Here is a 24,749-nt window from a genome sequence, read left to right as displayed (position 1 = left end):
GCCAAATTTTAATGAAATCATTTTCAAATTATGTTTGCATTAAACAATCAAAAAAATACTGGATGGCCTTCACAGTACTGAATAGTAAACTTACTTCCAGAACACAGTAAGGATCTACTTACTTGTGTATTGTAGCATATATAAGAGATTATTCACAGCAGGATAGTTTGGAATTGTCAAGACTGGAAATACCCTCAATGCCCATCTAAAGAGGATTGGTTACAGAAATTATGATATATCCATTTTAGGAAAGATGAAAATTCTTTATGTACTTAATATAAACTTCAAGATACGGTAAGTGAGACAACAAGGTATAGAAACAGTTATAATACCAACTGTTCCAAAAGAGAAAGGACTATGGTGCATGCATATTTGCCAGTAAATAGATAAACTACCTCTGGAAGGATATAGTATGTAAGAAGTAAGCACCACATGTAGCCTCCAGGCAGAGAACTGAGTAACTGGCAGCAGAGAGGAAGGCCTCTTTGAGATGACTTCGGAACAGAGGCCTGAGTGACAGGAAAGGCATCCATGGGAACCAAGCCAGTCCACTAGAGGTTTTAGGCAAAGGAGTAATATAACGTGCTTTATATGTTCAAAAGTTTATTCCAACTTTGTGAGGAGAGCAGATGGGGGCGGGGGGGGGGGTGGCAAGAAAGGAAGCAGGCAAGAAGAAGAAACTAAAATAATCCCAACAAGATTTGACAGTGACTTAGAACAAGACAGTAGCATTGCAGATGAAGGGGAGATGATCCGAAACAATTTTTTTTTTCAAGGCAGCGCCTATAGGATTTGTTAATGGACTGAATATATGATGTGAAAACAATGACAGGAATCAAAACTATTTATACACTTTTTGTTTCTGTGGGTACCTGATGTTCTTTACTAACAGTGGAAAGTAGAACCAGTTTGGAGAAAAACTAAGGGTCTGGCTGTGTTAAGTTTTTACGATGTCGATCAGGTATCTAATTGGAGCTGTCATATGAACAACCGACTGTTACAAATCTGGAGTTCAGCAGAGATGTCAAGAACAGGGTTCTAAATTTGAGAATCACCACCCTTTTTGCTATTTAAAACCATGAAAGAAAGAGACCTCTCTTACAGAGACAGTCTGCATAGAGGACAGAAGGGAGAAAGAAGACCAAGCCCAGGATATCCAATAGTACCCTAACTCCAGATACAAATTCCTGCAGCTGAACTAGCATATATCCTAACAGGTTTCTGTGTTTCTGTTAACATGGTATTGTGCGATATTGGCTGGATTGACAAAAACAGTAAAGCTATTTAAATTCAGTTCTATATTTAAAAGACCATTACAAAGATTTACTGTACAAAAAAGAAAAAGATGAAGAAAAACCATAGACACTAAGGAGGGCACCTGTTGGGATGAGCACTGGGTGTTGTATGGAAACCAATTTGACAATAAATTTCATATAGAGAGAAAGAAAGAAAGAAAGAAAGAAAGAAAGAAAGAAAGAAAGAAAAGGAAAACCATAGAATGAAGCCACTTCTTTTGACTACAACCTTGAAATTTCCTAGGCCTGGCTCAGAAGTGGTTAGTAAATCATGAATGGACAAGACCACACACACAGGTGCAAATTACAGTTTCCTCAGTTATTTGAGCGTATGATTTAACCTAGTTATACTTTTTCCATACCTTATTTTTCTCCTGGGTAAAAAGAGAGATAATGTTATCTACATCATAGTAGCTGTATTAAATGAGATCATACATGCCAGTATCAGACACATTAAACACTTAATAAACTGTATGATAACATGAACATTTAATAAGAAACAGTAAGGGCCAGGCACTGTGCTGAGAACTCCAGACAGACTCTCTTGGTGAATCTTCACAACAACCCTGAGAAAGTTACCAGCAGAAGTCCCAATTTAGAAATGATGAGAAACAAGCTTAGAGAAATTAAAGGACTTATTCAAATCATAGTGCTTTGGTTTGATGGTTGTATCCAATAAGCGGTGGCCCCAGAGCCCGTCTTTCTTAACTATATTATGTTATTTTTTACACACATTCTTATTGACAGCTTATTTTCAGTTACCTACAAATTTATCTATAAAGGTCTCTCTCACTGCTACATATACTTTTTCTTTATGTCTACTGGCATGACCAATTTACCTAAAGATTCAAAGATACAGAAGAGATCATCACCTAGGACAGGGGCTGAACGGAGGAGTTTCAGGTGCTACTCGGGAGAGGATGTGGACAGTTTATCTTGCAAAGAAAAACAGCATGAGCCCAGATATCACAGACAGTGCTTAGCTAACAACAAAAACTGATACAAATTATTTCGTTTGAGCTCTGAGCAAGCATTAGTTCTCTCGCGCTGCAAATCACTCCAGTCGTTCTCACTCGTCCAGTGGAAACGCTCAATTATGCCTATCCGAGTTCCCCAGTCCCTCCTACCCGCTTTGCGTTGTCTTGTCTTGTAAGTTACTCCGACACGGGCTTCTAAGTCTGCCCGGGGCTCTGCTCTCTCCCTGCTCAGACCCCGGAACACCTCCGGGGTACGGAGATTCCACGGTTGGCTACCCTGATCCAGAGTCTTCCAGGACAGGTTTTTCAAATAAGGGGTGACACCCAAGACACCTTTTCGCTTTTCCAGGGGCCCTCGGCCTCCCTCTTCCTACCCGCCCCACGCCCGATCCGGAGGGATGGAGGCACGAGGCAGTGGGTGTCGACAAACGCCTCCCCCGGCCAGGGTCAACTCCGCGGACGACTGTGGACCCCGGGCCCTGACAGCTCCGGTTACCTTGTCGTTGTCCAGCCGCGTCTCCAGGATCTTATGCAGCTTCCGCGACAGCGGGTTGTTGGTCTGCGCCGGGCCCCCGCCTGCCCCATTGCTGAGGCCGTTGGCAGCCGCGGACGCGGGTACCGCTACCACTTCCCCACCGCTCTCGGCCATAGTGTCGCAGACCCCGCCCCCAGCTCCGAGGGGACCCCCTAGGCTTCCGGCAGGGACCCGCGCCGGCAGCGCGAGTACTGCGCGTGTGCGTGGACAGCGCGCATGCGCCCCGGGTCCCGGAAGGCTCCGCCAGCCCTGCTCAGCTGAGCCACGCTGCTGGAGAGGCGGGGTTAGAGCGAGGGGTAGGTGGGCAGATCCTTAGGGTCCCCTTAGGTAAGGTGAGACTGAGGGGAGGTTTCGCACACGGGCTGGAAATCGAATCGTGTTTAAAGTTTGGGGATTAAGGTTAAAAGGATTTCAGAATCCCGAATCAATGAAAATCTAAGCTAAGTTTGAGTAACATACACTTGACACCCGTGCCTGGCGTATAAATTCTACAGTAATTAAATTCATTTTACCTGATTTTTTTTTTGTAAAGTATTTATTAAAGGTGTATTTCATGCTAGGTACTCGAGTAGGCATTAGGGGATGTCTGAGACAGAGGAGTTAAATGTTAAGATTGTGATGAGTGCTCTGAAGGTATTGAAGTGCAGAGTTGAAAGAGAATAGTGAAGGGAGGGTCCTACTTCACCCAGGAAGGTCTGGTAAGGAGTTCCCATTTAAACTGAGATTTGAAGGAGAGTCTGAAACATGGGGTGAAATCGTCCCCCCACCCCACCCCAGAGTGTATAAATGCAAAGGTCCAAAGACAAGAAGAAACTTGGAGGGTCCGTGAATTGGCCAAAGCCAGTGCGGCTGCAGAATAACAGATGAGGGAGTAATAAGATGAAAAATAAATTCCCCAGAGGGTCTAGATAACAAATATTGTTGTTTTTTACATTTCTTTTCTCACTTAAAAAAAAAAAAAAACTGGATCAGAACAAAATCTCTGAACTTCTTGTTTAGTATTTTTCTGAAACACTAACCATTTAGCTTTTGTCCTTAATTTGCGTTGTCGTGTGTGTATGTATAGACATAGACCTAGACATATATGTATACCTGACCAAGACACTCGCCCCAGTTCCGGCAAGTGAAGAAATGGCTCACCTGGCAAAAAGAAACGACTGTAAAGTCCCTATGACCCCAATAAGAAATACATAGGACTTAGATGAAGAAAACTTGCAAGGGTTATTGAGGGGAAAAATAAAGAGGAGGGAGGGAGCAAGAGAAAGAGAAACTAGAAACAACCAAAGTGTCCACTGATAAAGTACTGAACAAATAAATTATGGTTCATTCACTCAGTACAATACTATGCAATTCGGGTGCCTGGGTGGCTAGGTCAGTTAATCGATTGACTTCTGATTTCACCTAAGGCATGATCTCACAGTTTGTGAGTTTGAGCCCATGACGAGCTCCGCACTGACAGTGTGGAGACTGCTTGGGATTCTTTCTCTCTCTGCCCCTGCTCTCTCTCTCTCAAAATAAAGAAACTTAAAACAACAACAACAACAAACAATACTATGCAACTGTTATCTACCACAAAGGAAATTTAAATGCTAATGTAGAAAGAATTCCAAAATACAATATATGGAAAAAGCAACATGCGTTATAGTGCATATAGTGTGATCCCTGTGTGTAAGAAAGAGACAGATACACTTAAACTTTAGCTTTTTCTTTTTTTTCAGGGTGGCTTTCCTGTGGAAGGGAAGCTTTTACTTTTCATTTTGTACGTTTCTAAGTGGACTGAAAATTCCTATCTTAACCCATGTGCCACTGAATTATTAACAGAGATTATTAAGGTAGGGTAATTATGGTCTATTTTTCTTTGCTCACTTGTACTTCTCTGAATTTGCAGTTGTAAAAAAAGGAAGCAAAATCATTTGAAAATTAGAATATTATGTGGTTGTATAAAAACAGAAATTATTGCACAATTTAAACATACTTAAAGCCATTTGTATATTTTTTAATTATCATATGTCCCATAAGGCTAACTATAAATTATAAGGTAAATGCTTAACATCAATATTTTTCAAATGTTAAAATAAATGTTCTGGTGAGCCTTGTCAGACATGTATTTATATATATGTATGTATGTAATTGAACATAAAGATTTTCTTTTCGTGAAAATGTGAAAGGTAATTTTGTATACTGAGCTCTTTAGTATACTAGGGCACTAAAAGAATTAAAACACAGGCTCTGGCTTAAATATTTCAGTTGGTGGGTCAAGCCCCTTGTCCTAGCCCTGCTTGGGATTCTCTGTCTCCCTAGTTCTCTGTCCCTCCCCCGCTGGCTCTCTCTCTCTCTCTCTCTCTCTCTCTCTCTCTCTCTCTCCCTCCTCCCTCTCTCTCTCCCTCTCAAAAATAAATAAATAAACTTAAAACAAAAAAAGTAAAGCATTCTTACATAACTACAGGGGAAATGTGCTGTAGAGTAAAATGTAGAGATTCTTACCTTCCAAGTGATGGTTGAAATCACTTGGCTTCTGAAATAAGTGGGAATCATATTATACTGGCATGGCTTCATTAAAATATGATATGACATGTATTAAAGCCATATCTGGTGAGTCATAGAATTTTCAGCCCTCCGTATTTTTCACTGTATTAATAGCAATAGCTCCTATCACTTAGCGTTCAAATGTACTGATAATCTGACTCAGTGCTAGATATTTTTAATATACTATCCTTATCTTGATAACTACCCTGAAGCGTAAGGATCATTACCATGTTATCATGTAATTAGTACTCTGATGAGTAATCCAAGACTAACAATCTTTCCAAGGCTATATGGCTAACCTTCGATTGCATAGCTACTTCTAGCTAAGTTGGTAGTTAGTTGCCAAATTCTATTACTGCTTCCTTGTTTTGGTTTTGAGTTGTGTACACTTCTTACTTGGAACGTAGTTAAAATTTTGTAACTAAACGTCCAAATGCATTTTATGCTGGCATTGACTTGACCCCATTCTTACTGCCTTCATATTGACACCAGCATTATTTTTCTTTAAAAAAAATTGTTTTTAATGTGTCTTTGAGATGGAGAGACAGAGCACAAGCAGGGGAGGGGCAGAGCGAGAGGGAGAGAGAGAATCCCAAGCAGGCTCCATGCTGCCAATGCAGAGCCCGAGGGGGGCTCCAGCCCACCAACTGTGAGATCATGACCTGAGCCAAAACCAAGAGTCGGGTGCTGAACCAACTGAGCCACCCAGGTGCCCCTAAGTTAGAGTTCTTAATTGCAATTAATAGGAGCTGACTGTGGATGGCTTAAGGAGAAATTTATTTAATAAGAGGATATTGGGTAAATCTCAGAATCAACAGGAAGGGTGAAGAGCCGTGCTCAGAAAAGAGGCAGAAACAAAAGGAGATGGGCCACATGGAACAGTTGCCAAAATCACCCCACACAGCAGCTCACTGTGGGTCCCGTTGTCATTACTGCTGAAGCCTGGGATCCACGGGTCACTGTAGCCACGTTCCTGACCCTGGACGTAGGATGCCTCCGTGGCACAATTGCCAGTGCTCTTTGGAGACTATGTTGCGTAAAATTTTACCATTCCTGAGGAGTTCTCCACCGTCTCTGCCTTTTGTGCCACTTTCTCTTGTTTCAAAGTCTAGGACAAGTGCTTCCCATCGGCAGAGCTCAGGTAACAGATTTGTGCACATTGTCAGGGAGCTAAGAAAGTGGACAATTGCTCAAAACTAGAAAGAATATTCGTATACTATGCAACTCCCTCTCCCACACATGCACGCATGCATACACATACGTATATTGCAAATGTCTACCACAATTTACCCCTTTGAAACAAAATATTTTCAAACGTTTATTCATTTTTGAGAGAGACAGAGTGCGAGTGGGACAGAGGCAGAAAGAGAGGTAGACACAGAACCCGAAGCAAGCTTCAGGCTCTGAGCTGTCAGCACAGAGCCTGACACGGGGCTTCAACCCACAAATTATGAGATTGTGACCTGAGCCAAAGTCAGAGGCTCAACTGACTGAGCCACCCAGGCGCCCCTCACAATTTGCCCCTTCAAGTGGATAATATCAACATGTACTCTTCTTCCCATACTTATCCTTAAAAAATATTTTTGCCTCATTTAATGTAATTTATTTACCACATAACCAAAACCCCACTTACTTTATCCCGTGACGTAACAAGCCAAAATCAAATCTGTTTGTCTGTTCCAAAGTCAAAAGCTCAAAGTCAGAATTCTCTCTAGTTTTGCTCCCCCCAATATCATGTAATTTATGGATTAAACTGTAAAGTAACCACCGAGCACCAGTTTTTTAAAAAGTGCTATTCGAGAAAGAAAAGTCAGAAAACAGGGGTAATGTCAGAGTTTTTATTTCTACAACTTCACAGAGCTGTTATTGGAACACAGGATTTCTGTTCTTTCCACGACCCCTTTGTCTTCAGCCAACACATCAGTTGACCAAAGTTCTTTATCCACTGAGGTGACCCAAACTGCCATGCCAAAAGCAGCTGGGCCTCTGATGGGTCTGGCTGTATGAAGTTACTGTGGTTTCCTTTTAATCTGGCCCCTGGACATGGAAGTCCTAGGAAGTACTCAGGGAATTCTGTAGATGGCTGTCCTTACTTCTTTCTGGCTCTACTATATAGCAACACCCAACTTCCCCTTTATGGTCAGGATCTGTCACTCTGCACAACCACATAACCCCCTTTTTCGTCTGTTCACCCACTTCCACTAGGAAGGAGTCTCATCATCTGCTTCAACTCGGACAACTCTTATTACTCCTGGAATATGTTAGTTCTCTTTCCTAGGGCCCTGACACTTTTAATGACAAGATCTAAGTTATGCAATAACACACATCTATTCTCATACTTTTAGAAGACAGTAGAAGTGCAACCAACACAGAATTCCAGAGTCAACATCAGCAGCAGTGCCAGACTTTTGGAGACCAAGAGCAAAATGTTTGCAAGTGGGTAATAAATACCATGGAGATGCCATTCCCACCCACGCCCTTTATCTGTAGATCGTACATTCTGGCTGCAGGAGAAACAGGACAAATACTGATCTCCGGTTTGGAGAATGGCATGCATAAAACTTATGAGGTGCTGTCTTCTTGCTGTTTCTCTGTGGAGGTCCTGGTAGCACGTTCTGTCTTTGCTGCATATTTCTCTCAGGGACTTGGAGTAGTGATCCCATGTCTCCTGTGCATCTTGAATCACAACTTCCTAGCCCTTTTTTCGCACCTCCTATTTTTTGCCTTTACCACTCACTCCTCAGTTTTTAGGCATTGAGGCTTCTCACGTTGAAGTACATACTGATTTCTCGGATCTCCCTGTGACTTCATGAATTTTGAAAGTGCCTTCCAGTTTCTCATATTCTTTTTTATTCAGACATTTTCTGCAGTAGTTCTCATCCTTCAGTTTAAATTCTCTGAAACCTTAGCAGTGGTGGATGTAATGGTCTCGAATTTTTTAGCAATAAAATTATTTCCAACCTTCTTCAAATGAAATTTGCAGGACGGATAACAGTGTGGCTGATCTGACTGAAGCCTCTTGCCCTTTCTCCACTAAGGACGGCCCTTTCTTCATCTGTACGGCCTCCTCTAGCTGCCTGTATCACTTGGAGTTTTGAGGCTGCAAAGTAACTGACAGTGTAATTTATTGGAAGGGTATGAAGGCTCAAAGGGCTGAAGGGAAGACTGAAGGCTCAACTGAACAGATAGCAATGGGAGATCTTAGCGGCTAGAACCACTATTTGGGTTTTAGGGCACTCCTTCTAGGTTTATTTTTGTTTGTTTTGTTTTGGTTTGGTTTTGGTTTTTGGTTTTTTGCCTTTGCTCAACATTAAAAGTCCTGAAGCAAGTCCACTTTGGCCACATGCCCATCCGTTGGTCAGGACATCATGATTTACAATCCCAACCCGATAGCATGCAACACCAGAAAGGTAATTGTAGTCAACTTCATAGCTATAAATTTGTGGTCTGGGAGACAGATAAGGAAGCAATCTATTAAGAAAGGTGCAAAATCAACTAGGTAGGAAAGAGATTAGTTTTAACCCCAGCGCAGGGGAGAGGTGGGAGACTGTCCTGAAGATTCCAATTAACTTTGAGCAGACAGCAGAGGTTAACTGCAGCTAGGTGGGGCAGGAAGTATAATTCGGCAATTATATTTATGAAGGTGGCATGGTAAGAGCCGTGTCAGAAGTTATAGTAAAGCTAAAATGGCTCAGGATGAAACTATTTGTGAGAAAACTCAAGGATTTGAAAAGTCTCCTTTCCATATGAAAAGGTTTGGTATTTTTTAACTTTTTTTTTTTTTGAGAGAGAGAGAGAGAGAGAGAGAGAGAGAGAGAGAGAGAGAGAGAGAAACAGAGCACAACTGAAGGAGGTACAGAGACACAGGGAGACACAGAATCTGAAGCAGGCTCCAGGCTCTGTGCTGAGCTGCCAGCACAGAGTTCAACATGGGGCTCAAACTCATGAGCTGTGAGATCATGACCTGGGTGGAGGTTGGATGTTTAACCAACTGAGCCACCCAGGTGCCCCTGAAAAGGTCTGGTATGTTAACAGGCAGCTCAGGTATCGCTATTCTGGAAATTGCCACTAGGTTCCAAGTCCCTGTCCAGAATCTCTGATCATCACTTGAAATTTTTTGAGTAAAGAGATGGACAAATGACAGCACCTCCAGGAAAATGCAGAAATAACCAGAGGAAAAATAATGATAAAATCAAATCCTTGGAATCAATATTTCTATACCAAATTTAGAACATTAAGGGCAAATCTAGGTGACCACAGCTGCAGGAAATAAATAAAAAAGAAAATGGGAAATATGAACAATATATAACCATCTGAAAAATGTGTGTTGCCTTGTTCTTAAATCTAATATATTAAGGGGTGCCTAGGTGCTCAGTCAGTTAAGCACCCTACTCTTGATTTTGGCTCAGGTCATGATCTCATGGGTGTAAGACTGAGCCCCGCATCTGGCTCTGCACTGAGTGTGGAGCCTGCTTGGGATTCTCTCTCTTCCTCTCTCTCTCTCTCTGACCCTCCCCCGCTTGCACACGGGCTCTCTCTCTCTCTCTCTCTCTCGCTGTATCAAAATAAATAAACATTAAAAAAAATCTTGTATGTTAAATATGACATATTAAATTTATAATTTTCATTTATGGTGTTTTTTGTGATTTTAAACTTAATAGATGCAATCTTATTTGATAAATTTTTAACAGTATTTATAAGTTTAAATAAATCTGAATCATCAAATCTGTATTGTTAGGTTTATAAGTATCATTTAAGTACTAAAGAAAATTTTGTAAGATTTGTGATTCCACTTGCTTATCTGTTTGAAGTACTTCAGAAAACCAGATGTATTAAATATCTATTTTAAGTTAAAAAGTTTCAGATAATCAAAACGATTGCATTTACAAAGACTTTTAATTATTTACGAGAACGTACACTTTGCATGACTTTAATGTGAAATGTTTAACATACGAGTTAAATTTAAGAGTTGTACTTAAATGGTTGGAGAAATTTAGTATCTTAACTTCAGAGACTAGCTGAGTATTAATTAACAATCACTAGATTAGTAAGTAGACTTATTTGATACGTAAGTTGTATGTACAACTTATATTTAAAATTTTAATATGTTGACTATCAGTGAAAATAAATGCAGATGTAAGGATTTCTTTCTGCATACAAAAGCTATCCATATACATTTAAGAAAAAAGCACCTCCATTATCAAAAGATAATTCTCCAGAAGGATTGATGTAGCGTCACCGCGGAAAAGGAGAACGAATTTACAAATGTCCAGCACGCTTGCCCCTGCAAGGTGCTTGGGCCTCTGTGGAGCCCATTTGAAAACCCCTAGTGAAGTGGTTGATGCTCTGGTCCTGTGGTTTGAGTCTCAGCTTTGCCACAGTATGACACTGGGCCATTCACCTTTCGCCTGCCATTCTGAGTCTTATCTGCAAAACATAGTAATGCCACCCAGATTGTTGAATCACGAGGATTTGATGGAATCAAACGTGTGCAACATGTAGCACATAATCCGTAAAGTGACACGTCGTTGCCACATTCGTCGGAGCTATTGCCCACCACCATCAGTGGAACCAAACGATAATCTTTCATTTTTGCCCATCTCATGCAACAGTTTCTCATTTTCGGGCAGAGCACGTAGAGTTTCTCACATTCCCTACCCTCTTTCAGCTGCAGGTTTCATCTGGCGCCCGCGCGCACGCACGCACACACACACACACACACACTTTCATAGTAAGGTGTAAGCATCCATGTGCTTCCTAGAGCTCTGGTTGTGGCCTCCTTCCTTCTGTGGATGCCTGTATCTGGTTGTGCAAGCTTCTGCTTGTGTTTCTTGTCTATTCTTGTGGTTCTCATCTGCAGGGTTGCCAGCCAGCCTCTGTCATTTAACACTTACCACGTTTAATCACTGGATAGTAATGTCTCCAATTTAAATCGCCGCAGTTAATATTTTCATTGCTCAACTTCTATGATCTAAACCACAAACTTCCCTCTCTTTTTATTTGCCCTCCTCCGGTCACCATTCTGCATGGACCTGACAGCCTTCCACTTTTAATTGATTGCTATTGATTCTCTTTTCAGAATATATGAGCCCCTGGCCTCTTTGCAGAAGTAAGCAGTCCACCTGTCACAGAGCATCTGATTTCCGCTGAACTCCCTCTGCTTGAGCCTCCCACGAACCTGTGCTGTGCCTTGACCGTCCTGTACCCTCTGCCTGGAACACATCCCTTTCTTCTCCCCTTGGCTCGCACTTTGTCATTCTTTTACTCTTCTCCAGAGCCTCATCTTCCAAAAATGTTCCCAGCCGGGCCAGGTGTCCCTCCATGTGTTTGCAAATCCCCCTACAGATGGTTCTGTAATTGCACTTCTCACATTATATATCATCATCAATACATTTTTATTATTCCCACTAATCCGTGAGCTCCCTGAGGCTAGACACAAGCTCATTTATCTTTGAATCCTTAGCACTTTACGCGGTTTCTGGGATGTAGTAGGAGTTGATTAAGCATTTGTTGAGTAAATTAAAAATTAATATGAATAAATAGACTGATTTATTTAAGTAAACCATGACTCAAATTGTACATCATCTGTTCCATTCTAAACCAAATTGAAGACAGCATTTGTATTTTTATCAATGTCCTTGCCTTTGGTTCAGTTATCCAGGGGAGAAACTCCTCGTTACCTTTGGTTTGCCTCCGTTACTCCCTTCACTTTCTCTTGTAGTGAATCATTTATTGAAATCCTGCAGGTCTTACCCCCACGATATCTACCGCACCTAGCTTCCCCTTCCTGTTTCCACCACTCGCTCCTCTCTTGAAGCCTTGATTTCTGAGTCACCTCCCTTCTTTCTGCCTCACAGTTCATCATCGAATAGTTGCTTTTATAGCAGACTCGTGCCATTTCTTCCCCTACAGTTCTTGGTATATCTCCACGTATCCCTTCCTGGATCAAAATCTTTAATGAATCCCAATTCAAAAACGTAAAGCAGTAGTTCCTCAAAAATTCAAAACCTATCACCCCCTCTCAGGTAAAACATTTTGAGAATGTACAATCTACAGACACATATTTATAAATGTATACTGAAGTGATGACTGTACTAATACATTAGATATGTTCTTAAGCAGGTATAAAAAGGGGCGCCTGGGTGGCTCAGTCGGCTAAGCGTCCGACTTCGGCTCAGGTCATGATCTCACGGTTTGTGGGTTCGAGCCCCACATCGGGCTCTGTGCTGACAGCCTGGGAGCCTGGAGCCTTGGATTCTGTGTCTCCTTCTGTCTCTGCTCCTCCCCCACTTGCACTCCGTCTCTCTCTCTCACTCTCTCTCTGTCCCTCAAAAATAAAGATTAAAAAATAAATTTAAATAGGCATAAAAATGTAAAAAAGTTGAGATAGAAAATAAAAGTATTTGAATGATTTTATTTTTAATGTTTCAAAGAACTTCTTAGCTCTCTAGCTTTTTATCACTAATGTTACATATGTTTATTTCCATAGCATGTAATTTGGTATGAATAGATTTTATGTGTATTTATTCATATTTATGGCATATGTACAGGGGTCATTATGTTTAAAAACGTGGGTTCGTACTTTGTGAGGCACTAGCTGAGGGTGCTCTTCCTGTTCCAAGTTCGGTTTATTTCAGTACCTACTCTAAGGGCCATCGGGGCAAAAAGACGTAAAAAGCCCCAAGATTTCACAAAGGCATGACACATAGCATGCCATTTATGAGAAGGCTCATTGTAAGTAACTTTGGATCCGTGTCCGTATTGCAAAGATCATTTTTTAGAACAGTATTTCTTTTCAGGTCTCATCAAATCGCCCCTGTGCTCATTTTGTAATGTGGTCGACAGACACCATGTACTTAGTGTAAAGGGAATGTCAGCTCTGCCATTTTTTACTGACCTGTGACGGCATTATTAGCATCATCTTCATCTGTGAGTTCTCCGAAGAAATCCTACAAAACTGCTTGCCAGTGCTCGCTTTGGCAGCCCACGCACTAAAATTGTTTGCCATTTTGTGGGCATGCCTTTAGTTAAAATGAGAGCGGCGTAGGCTATAAACCCACCTAACCGGGCCCGCAAACCTGCAAACTCCCTGAGAGGTAGGGAGCGCGTTGCGGTGAGCAGCTCACTGAAAACCAGTAGAGAGTGAGGGGTCCCTCCCAACCTCTCAGCATCCCGGAGCACCCACTCTTCCTTTGGGATGCCTCCCACACTGTGCATTAAATAAGACACGTGACCTTGAAACATGGTCAGTGAGGGAACCAGTCAGTAGAGCAAATTTTTAGTAATGCTTCTTTATTTATTTTTTTAGTTTTTAAGATTAAAAATTAAAACAAACTGAAGTTTGGGGCGCCTGGGTGGCTCAGTCGGTTAAGCGTCCCACTCTTGGTTCCAGCTCAGGTCATGATCTCACCATTCGTGGGTTCGAGCCCCACGTCAGGCTCTATGCCGACACCGTGGAGCCTGCTTGGGATTCTCTCTCTCCCTCTTTCTCTGCCCCTCCCCTGCTAGTGCTATCTTTGTCTCTATCAAAATAAATAAATAAACAAAATAAAATAAAATAAAATAAAATAAAATAAAATAAAATAAAATAAAATAAAACTGACTGAAGTTTTGACATCTCCTCACACCCCAGTGCATTCTCTTTCATACCTCCCAGAGTTTACACCCCACTCTGGGGAATGCTAGTGTAAAGAATCAAATCCAGACTGCTGTCTCTGGCTTCCAGGTACTCTAGAATTCGACCCTAAGCCATCTGAGAAATAAATCCTTCTGTGTCACTCACACTGCTGCCCCAGATTTATTTTATGCTGCACTCCAGGCATTATGCTCCTTGTTTCTAACCATGCCCGGTGTCTTTCTCCCCTCTCGCCACATGGCCTCCCTTCTGCCTTGAATGTTTTCCTCATTGTTACCTCAGCATGTCTGCCTGTCAGGTTTCTCCTCCATGAAATGTCCATTTGGGTATAATTCCTTTTTATCTCATCTGAGCATAAGTTTATAGAACTGGAAGATTTTCTTCGGTACTATGAATTAGAAATAGTTACGCACATGTATTATGTTTTCTACCAACAGAGTGTAAACACCTTAAGAAAAGGCGCTGGGTGTCACTGATTTTTCAGTTCCTAACAATTATCCTACAAATTTCTTGGCACACAGTAGGCATGTGTTAGCAGGCAGTGTGATACTGTAGAACAATGTAAAGTTGGGAATCACACAGACCTGTCTCACAGAAGAATGAGCATTTCTGTGAAGATTTTGGAAAGAAAATTACCTTCTGTCATTTAGAGCTGCCCAATCAGAGGATGGTTATACCTTCATTCTCACTGGAAGTGTTGAAGCAGGAGCCAATTGAAAATCCTCGGAGAGGTGGAGAAGAGACGCCTCCATTGGGTGAAACGTCAAATTGAAGTTCTGACTCTGTGATCTGGAGGAGAAAAAAAAAAATCCCAAACCTGTAAAAGCCATTTCCAAGGCGAATGCTGTTGTATGTTAAAGTCATCTGCCACATCTCAATTATAGCGACCGTTTCCATTCCTGTGTATTGACTAACACTTATATAGGATACCGTTTTAAAAACAAGAGGTGACTTCAAGTTTTGATAGGTTTGATCGCTAACTCGTTTTACCTATTAACCAGTTCAGTCATTGATTGTAAACAAGCTGATTTTGGAGGACTGGCTGTCCTATTGGTAACAAGAATTATTACATCTGTTAGTTCAGTGTGATCTCATCCAGCCATGTTCCGTAGGCACAGACAGCGAAGGCAATTTAGGTAATGGAGGTTACATCATATTTTGCAGGGTTAGTTTTATCGTCTTCTACACTCAGTTTTGACTATTTAGCAATCGGAAAAAATACTTGCAAACATTGTTTGTGACTAAGACTGTTAATAACCTACCAGCACAAAAGGATAAAACAACACACACACACACACACACACACACACACACACACACACACATCTACGGTGCTTGAAACACTGGTCATTAGAGTCTTGTTCTGGGAGATAATGTGGCACTGCACTTATTTTTAACTGAAGGTGATACTCCCTGAATGTGCCCCATACTTATTTGTGGTGTTCTCATAGTCCCACTTGGGAAACACAAACAGCGGGTTACTGGATTAAGTTTGGTAAGAGTGAAAAATGACAAAGGACCTTCAAGTTGCTTAAAAATAGAAAAACACCCATGACGTGCAGGAGATGGAGAACAGGTCACATTAATTCAGAGTCGTCCATCACGATTACACCTATGCCTGACCACCCTTAGCTCCTAACGAGCCCCAGCCCCAGGAGTGCATGGCCCATTAGCAATTAGAACTGGCCTTTTAGAATGTTCTAAATCCTGCCACCTTTGGACACCAGAAAATTAACCTATCAGAGAATCAAATTAAAGAATACAAACAATTCTCCACTTCATTTAACCAAACCCTTTTTTAAAAATGTTTGTTTATTTATTTTTGAGAGAGAGAGAGCACACAAGTGGGGCAGGGACAGCGAGAGAGAGGGAGACACAGAATCTGAACCAGGCTCCAGGCCCTGAGCCGTCAGCACAGAGCCTGACGTGGGGGCTTGAACCCACGAACCATGAGATCATGACCGGAGCCGAAGTCGGATGCTTAACCAACTGAGCCACCCAGGCGCCCCCCCAAGCTCTTCATATTATATTTACCTGCCATGTTCACTCCATCCTCTCCCCCTATTTAATTTACCCAAGTACAGCAGAAAGGAAAATTAGTTAACCCAGGATTCAGCAAATTACACTGTTTCAAATTACTTTTTGAAAGTGTCGAGTTTTGATCTTGGGCACAGACCCACTGCATCTCTTAAGAGTGAGGAGGAGGAATATCCATGTTAAAAGGAAAAAAGAACAGGGAAGGAAGAAAGAAAGGAAAGGAGGAAGGGAGGGAAGAAAGAAAAGAAAGGTTTTAAAAGGAGGAAGGACAGGAAAACACTCCCCATGTAATTTTTACTACTAACCAGTTTTGGGAATCTCTAATCTAGTGGTTTTTCAAAGTGTGATTCCTCTACCAGGAACATAAGCATCATCTGGAAACTTATTAGAAATGCACATTCTCAGGCCCCACCCTAGACTCACAGTAATAGAAGCTCTGGGGTGGGAGTTCAGCAATTTGAGTTTTAACAAGTTTTCCAAGCGATTCTATGACACACACACTGAAGCATGTGTTCTACTGCTCTGGCCTAAAGCATGTGTATTTTTCAGTGAAGGCATATCCACATATGACAGGCCCCCAAAAGAAACTTCGTCACTGCGATAATTTTGTTCCCTCTCTCTCTCTCTCTTTCTCTCTCTCTCTCTCTCTCCCTCTCTCTCTGGTTCTCACAATCTTAGGGAGACTGTAAAAATAATACATGAACATATAAAAAATAGAATTTATATTATGGTCATTGTATACATGCCTCATCAATTTTCCTAGTTTATAGTAAGATACCTTGGGTTAAAGAACATGCACTGTTCACCTATATACCCCACTGCAAGAATTAGTATAATGCCTTACACATTCATAAATATTTGTTAATGAACAAATAACCTATTGTCTTATAAAAAGCAAGTTTTCTGTTTGGAATTTACAAACGCGTCCAGTTAAGGTGGCAAATCTCGGGGCGCCTGGGTGGCGCAGTCGGTTAAGCGTCCGACTTCAGCCAGGTCACGATCTCACAGTCCGTGGGTTCGAGCCCCACGTCTGGCTCTGGGCTGATGGCTCAGAGCCTGGAGCCTGTTTCCGATTCTGTGTCTCCCTCTCTCTCTGCCCCTCCCCCGTTCATGCTCTGTCTCTCTCTGTCCCAAAAATAAATAAACGTTGAAAAAAAAAAATTTAAGGTGGCAAATCTTTCATTTCTGTTCTGTGCGCACATGCTCATCAAATGTTGCACACATGGCCCTGTGTATTTATAACTTAAACATAATGGAAATTAATTACCACAATCAAGAAGAAAAACAATTCAAATTAAATTTCCTAGTAATTTGGAATCAATAGCATAATTTTCCTATATGAAGGAAAATCAGATTCCTCGTGCAGATCTAGGTCCTTAAAACATAGTCAGTAAATCATGGTTGATAATGATAATAATAATATTGATGTCAGGGTTATCATACCTTTAAGTAAAAATTCATCAGAAAACTTTATATCATTCTTGGCAATCTAAAACAAATTTATGCTCGTCAGAAAATGGGAAAATATTTACTAATAACTAGCCTACTAGAAAAAGCACATTGCATGTTATTACTGAAATATGGATTTTGAAAATGTTCGGACCATAAAATCAAACACAGATGGTTAAAAGCAATTTTTTTCACGAACACAGATTTATGGTTCACTTAATCAATAATTGAAATATATGTGTGTAGCTCGATTGTTAAGCCATTTCTCTACAAACTACAAATTAATATTAATGAGAAATTCAATAGCATTCAGCAGTACCATTCTGTCACTGTGCTAGAGTAATCATTGATTTTACTTTTAAATACTAATGCAATGGCAATTTTTTGCCAGCTTAAAGCAATAACCGCACAGAAACAGCAAGACATAAGTCAGGTGAAATTCTATGGTAGGAGATATGATAGCAAAGCTGTCAACAGTGACCAGTTAGCAAAATTTGAATTGTGCTCTCCAGCAATCGGCAAATGACTGTGAACAGTTAGGTCCCTCATAATGAACAGCTGACCCCTGGGGTTATTTGGTTTGTAGTATACAGCCAGTCTGTTTAAAGAACCGCCTGGTGTCGGAGATGGAGTGGTTCCTTCTAAATGAGAAATTTGATCATGAGACCAAGGCACAGAGCCACCAAAACAGCTGGCGTTTTGTACTCGGAGAAGAGAGGAGAAAAGATTGAAAAGGTGACAACAGGTGAACGGTGACCTTGGTGAAGTCCCAGCATCTTGGTGTGAGGGGCCTGATAAAGTATGGGCCATGTATTATTGAGCCCAACCATATACTCTTTCTGAAACAGCAAAAACAGTGTGCTCTAATAATTGCAGATTAGAGAAAACAGATTTCTCTTTAATCAAGATGAGATGATCCCAAAGCCTAATTAACAAATTATTGAACAAGAAGTGTCCAGATCCTGCAACCCCAGGCAGGGGCCCCAAACCAGACCCATCTCTCTTTGGGCCCTCATAAGTGATTGTATATATACATTATATATGTATAAATGATTATATAAGGGATAAAAGTACCAGGTTGTTCCAAAAGTGGGAAAGATTGTGTGGGGGGAGGGGGAAACGCATAGAAAATAAAAGGCTTCACTAAAAATAACAGTATGTATTCTTATTTCTATAAAATTATGACTGTGTGGGTAGACAAATTAGAGATAAAAGTTCCAGCTCTAGCTATCAATTTATAGAAAATCCCATGACAAATTACCAAATAAAAATTAGATTTTAAAGTTTATAGAGTGTATCACATAATGGGCAAATGCAAATAACGAAATAAAAAAGAAAAACCAGAGATATTTGTGTATAAATGACCATATTTGCCTGTTTCCCTAGGGGAAGATATAAAAGGGTACCTACTGGTCTATTAAAAACGGATAGGTGTGCCTGGGTGGCTCAGTTAGTTGAGCAACCGACTTTGACTTAGGTCATGATCTCGCAGTTCGTGGGTTTGAGCCCCACATAGGGCTCTGTGCTGACAGCTCAGAGCCTGGAGCCTGCTTTGGATTCTGTCTCTCTCTCTCTCTCTCTCTGCCCCTCCCCTGTTTGCACTTTGTCTCTCTTTCTCTCTCTCTCTTTCAAAGATAAATAAACATTAAAAAAATTTTTAATTAAAAAAAAAAGAATACCCCAGGAGACTAGGAAGATGGGAAAGTTATTCACGTTTCCCGTACACATCTTTGTATTACTTCACTTATACAAGATACATACACAACATTTTTTTCACATGTCAATCTTTTGTTAAAGTACAACCCAGAAAACAGCTCATAGCTTGAGTATTCAGCTCAATGGATTATGACGAAGTGAACACAAGCATGTAACTGCCCCACGTGAAGGAAAAAAAATTTATTGCTATCTCAGAAGCCGTCCCCAAACCTTCCAGTCACAACCTCCAGGACCTCTATCTCTTTCGATCGCCATCTATCTCTGTAAATTGGTTCTGTCTGCTTTTCAATCTAGTGTAAATGAAACCATACACTATATATTTTCTGTATCTTGATATGGTCATTCAACCTTATGTTGTGAGATTCATCCACGCTGCTTTACGTAATGGTGGTTTATTCCTTTTCATTCATTCACTTATATTCTGTGGATAAGAATATATTCTCACCGTAATTCACTTATATTCTCTACTATTGATGGACACTTAAGTTGCTCACAATCTTGAGATAGGTTAATAGGAATACCGCCACAGAAACTCTGGTGCGTTTTGATGGATACACACTCTATCCCTTTGTGTGTATCCAGGTTCTGTTGGCAGTGAGCAACCTTGAGGGATGAGGTCATGTTCTGGACAAAGTTCAGTCTTGCTTAATGTTTGCTATATAATAGGTTCCCCGAGTTCAGGGTTTCTCTCTGTATTTCAATCCACTGCACAGGTGCCATCTGAGCCCTCTGTGCTGCCTCCGTGGGGCTTTGGGGGAAAGGGGGGCAGACACAAAGGATGTTCATGCTGCATCCTGTGGCATGAATGAGTAAGTAAGTTACTTTGTCTCTGACCCGGAGGTCTTCTGTCTTCCATCGGTGTCAGTGAAATATCAACAGGCCAACCCATCACTTGTAATAAAGTAAAATCAAATCCCAACGTGATACCCACCACATCAGATATTCCAGCGTCCATTTCCCACAAGCATAACCACAATAACAACATCAAAATCAGGAAAGTGACGTTAAAATTTTACTGGCCCAGTAAATGTACTGTTTATTCACCATCAACAGCACCGAGTCCCTTGAGGACATCCACCAGTGCAGGGAGTAGGTGAAGTGGGTGAAGACTTTGGAAGACGCCCGTGGTGCTGGTGGGGAACAGGGGTGGCCCGGCCGCCTGCACCCTGGTGCAGCATTCCCTGGGTGGAGACAGAGGCCAAGGCGCACCGGCGCCGCTGCTCCGGCTCTAGCTCCAGCTCCAGCTCCGGGACACTGCGAGCCCCCCGGGACAGCTGTGACGCGGGGCCTCGGGAGCTGGCGTGGAGAACCACACGCCTTCCACTCGCCGAGGTGCGAGATGGGACAGCACAGGTGTGCCAGCTGAGTCCGTCGGGACAGGTCGGCCCCAAGGCATCAGCGGCAGGGCCTGCTCCCCCCAAGGCCGCTGCGCGCCCTCTGCTGGACCTTCAAGGCCTGCCCCGCGGCCCAGGAGGCGAGCTGGGAGGTGCCGGGTGCCGGGAGGGGGCGCAGGTGGAGCGCGGAGGACAGAGGAAAGGAAGGAAGTGCCTCTGGAGACCCGGCCAGCCCCGAGGACTGCGGACCCAGGTGACCACAGAGCCTCCCACTAACGGACGCTCAGCACAGGCTGTTAGGAACTGTCCCAGACGCCACCAGCACCCCCTAGCTGGTTACTCTTCTGTCAGCGCTCTCCTCATCCTTCAGGCAGTAGATTATTGGATGGTCTTGAAAGAGATCCTCAGATCCCATTCAAGTTTTAGTTGAAAGACATAGTTTGGAATCACATCATGTCTTTATTCCCCCAGTCCCTTTATTCTCTTCCAGTTTGGGACAGTTTCTCAACCTTTTCTAACTTGTATGACTTTGACACTTGAAGATTATAGGCCAGTTATATTATAGAATGCGTGTCAATTTCACTTTCTGTGTCCTCATAATGAGACTCAGTGTGCATTCTTGGTAGGAATATCACTGTCGTTGACCTGTGTTGTAATTGCATCTCATCAGGTGATACAGAATTTTAATTGGTGCACATACTGCCAATGTTCATCTTGATCATTTGATTAAGGTGTTTTCAGCGAGGATTCTTCACGCAATGTTACACTCTCCTCATTTCTATTTAGTAAATGTTTCATTGGGAAGTAATTTGTATATAATTTGACATATAAAAACTATGTATATATTCCACTTTTCATCAGACTTTAAACTTGTTTGTGTAGGACTTCAGGGTTTTCTATTTATTCAATGAGTCATAATCCATTGCTGTTATTATTTATTTTAATGCTCAAATTTTCTCAGGCTTGCCCAGTGGGAGGCCATCCAAATTGGCTTCTGTGTCTTTCTGATACAACTCCATCAGAGTTTTTGCTTCCTTCCTGTCCTAATAATATATCCAGGCTTAGCTCATATTTTCCCTGCCTACATAGATATCTACATATCCATTTACATATTTTGAAAACCACGAGTTCACATCAGTCATTGTATTTCCAATCAACACCTCAGGAGTTATTTTAGCTTTCTTCCTTTCTTTGATAGCTCCCTTCTCAAACAGTAAGACACTTGGCATCCTTTATCCCTAATATATTTACTTATTTGTTCAATCTGTTCCATGTAACTTAGTAGAAACCAGGCAAGGGATTTAGACAGGCTGTTCACAAAAGAGAATATCTAGTTGCCAAGAAGCATCAGAAAAGGCACTCAACATCACTTGTAAACAGCAAATGCAAATTGAACCCACAATGAAATTTCACTACACACCCAAGTGAGTGAGGATAGAGAGCATAATATAACTTTATGCTAGTCAAGTATACATTACTACAACCATTTTGGAAAAGACTTTGGAATTCATTCCAAAGAGTAATGAGTAGTGGATCTTTGTAATGAATCAGACTGAAAACTACCTGGAAGTCCATCAGCTTCTGAATACATGAATAAATTGTGGTGTATTTATATAAGAAACATTACCATTACACTGCAATAAAAAGGAACAAACTCCCAGAGCTATCCAACAACATAGATGAATTTCACAAACATAGAATTGAGCAAAAAAAGATAGCCTTGGGGCGCCTGGGTGGCTCAGTCGGTTAAGCGTCCGACTTCGCTCAGGTCACGATCTCACGGTTTGTGAGTTCGAGCCCCGCATCGGACTCTGTGCTGACAGCTCAGAGCCTGGAGCCTGTTTCCGATTCTGTGTCTCCCTCTCTCTGACCCTCCCCCATTCATGCTCTGTCTCTCTCTGTCTCAAAAATAAATAAACGTTAAAAAAAAAAAAGATAGCCTTAAACGATGGCATCATACAAGGTTTTACAAAAGCTATACAGAACTAGATGCACCTGGGTGGCTCAGTCAGTTAACATCCTGCTCCTGACTTCTGCTCAAGTCATGAGATCGAGCCCTGTGTCCAGCTCTGTGCTGACAGCGTGGAGCCTGCTTCAGATTCTCTCTCTCTCTCTCTCTCTCTCTCTCTCTCTCTCTCTCCTGCCCCCCCTCTCAAAAATAAATAATCAAACTTAAAAAAAAAGACAGAACTAAATATTGTTGACAGAGGTGGTAAAAGTAAGTTAGAATAACTTGCAGAGATGAAGGAGAGAACTGTATTCAAGGAAGGAAAGGGGGCATGCCAAAATGTTCTATTTCTTGCAATCTTCTTTAGACATATTTTGTAATTTAAAAAGGTTCAAAATTGATTGGCCCTTCCTAGATGCAAATGAATGATGTAAGGTCTTATTGTATAGTATATTAGATTTACATTTTCAGTCAGGCTTTTAAGGCCTTTTAAATCAGTCCTAATTTATTTATCCAGTCTCATCCCTTGTTCCCTATGGTATGTATTCTATAAAGAACCAAGTCATTCCCAAAGAAAAATTGAGAAAAGTCAAGAACAAACAATCCACAAAAGAAGACATACAATAAAAAACACTTTAAAAAATCAATCTCAGTGCAAATTAAGAAATGTAGGCATTCAATATATATTCTTTCTTTATCTGATTGGCAAAATAATGATAACATCTGGTATGGTAAAGATGAGGGGAAATAGGACCTCTCGTTAAAATCTAGACAAGAAGAATAATGAAAGGAAAACAGAATACAATTGGGTGATAAAGAAATCAGCTGAAAGCAATGAAGTGATGTTAGTTGAAAAATACACCCTAAGAACCAGAGGGGAGAAATCAAACTCAGTGAGTACTGGAAAAAAAAAAAATCGCTTGAGAGAAATACCCAGATCATGCAATCCAAACAATATATAAACCTACCTTTTTTTTCCAAAATCATCATTCTTTTCCCAAAATGCTTTGATGATGGTCACTTCCCTCCTTGTTTGGCTCTAAAAATCTTTTCCAGGGAACAGAGTTTCCATAAAAGGAATTCAGAACAGAAAAATATTCTAATGATGAAGTTAATCCTTGAATAACTTGAGATGAGAATTATAGACAACTTTTCTGAAAGACTCAAATACTGCCTAGATTATTTCTTACATCTACCAAACAGAAGTAATTAGAGAATCATTCAAGCACTTATGATGTGCATCAGAGAAGCAGCTAGGTAAGAGTGGGTGGGAGAACAGAGGAGGATACTTCCAGTGAAGGAAATAATAGCATCATATCTACTCACAAAGGTAAATACAGGCAAAGCAATAACAAAAACTAGACTTTCCAGCCTTTCCAATTCTCTAATTCTAGTTTGGAGCTTCCTCCTTTTCCCCCTTTTATAAGTAAGTTAAATGCCCTGAGGTAGGGCTGCTCCCATAGTGCTCGACCCTTCTCAGGGAAATCCAGCCCCTCCCACATCCCATTCTGAGTGGCCATGTCTCATTTTTTCAAGTTCCTTCTGCTGAAATCCTAATGGATTGACGTTATCCCTCTCACTGGATGCATCTTAACCAGGACTCTGTGACTAACCAAGGATGAGACGGAATATTGCTCTTTAGCTGTCGGAGAGATACATATGGCAGGGCTTTCGTATGAGCGACATCTATGAACTTCACCTACAAGTAATCATCTTCAACATCTTGTCATCTGGAAACCGGAAACTAATCAATGAAAAAAAAAACATTCCATCAAAGAGAGACAGTCTCCATCTTTCTGTCTGGGGATTTATGAAAAGAACAATGATTGCTCATTGGAACTATCATTAGAAGTCAAAGTCAAGGACTGCTCAAAATCAAGTCGTGAAGTAGTTTTATTTTTAGAACCTAACACAGCTTTCAGTTCATTCCTTTCCTGGGTGGCTTGTTCCTTTGATCTGATATGCTCTCTTCAGTTTCTTCCTATCCTCACACCTTACCTATCCAGTAGTTTAAAAGGATGACAATGTTATCATCTATGTTAAGGTTGACATCACTAATAATAATCTAATGTGTCACTTTCTAAGAGATATTTGCATTTTAAATAGAAAGAACATTTTTTTTTTTTTTAATTCAGAAGAAGGATGTTCAGCACTGGAATTGCTGAGATCAGCTCGAGGCTGGAGAACAAAAGTCTCTTCTCAAAAACTCTCAAAGCAGGTTTATTTTGATACTAGTCTTGACATATTATTTAAATCAGAGGCTGCAGATTGGCACACATGGGCCAAATTTGGGCCGT

The 24,749-nt window shown here is 41.2% G+C and overlaps 1 protein-coding gene across 3 annotated transcripts in view; it reads right to left on the bottom strand.

Moving 5' to 3' along the window:
* Positions 1–3,052, bottom strand: part of COG6 (component of oligomeric golgi complex 6) — an 81,730-nt gene extending 78,678 nt beyond the window's left edge. For 2 of the 3 annotated variants that reach the window (XM_043577838.1, XM_043577845.1), the window contains exon 1: positions 2,769–3,026. In XM_043577838.1, the coding sequence (XP_043433773.1) occupies positions 2,769–2,921 (153 nt within the window). In that variant the 5' untranslated portion in view covers positions 2,922–3,026. Of the gene's footprint in view, positions 1–2,768 lie in introns of all 3 variants that reach the window. The other variant, XM_043577829.1, reaches the window with a different exon arrangement.
* Positions 3,053–24,749: the final 21,697 nt, after the last annotated feature.

Source organism: Prionailurus bengalensis, chromosome A1, assembly GCF_016509475.1.
Source record: "Prionailurus bengalensis isolate Pbe53 chromosome A1, Fcat_Pben_1.1_paternal_pri, whole genome shotgun sequence".
NCBI lineage: Eukaryota > Metazoa > Chordata > Mammalia > Carnivora > Felidae > Prionailurus > Prionailurus bengalensis.
This window is presented reverse-complemented; position numbering and strand designations above follow the sequence as displayed.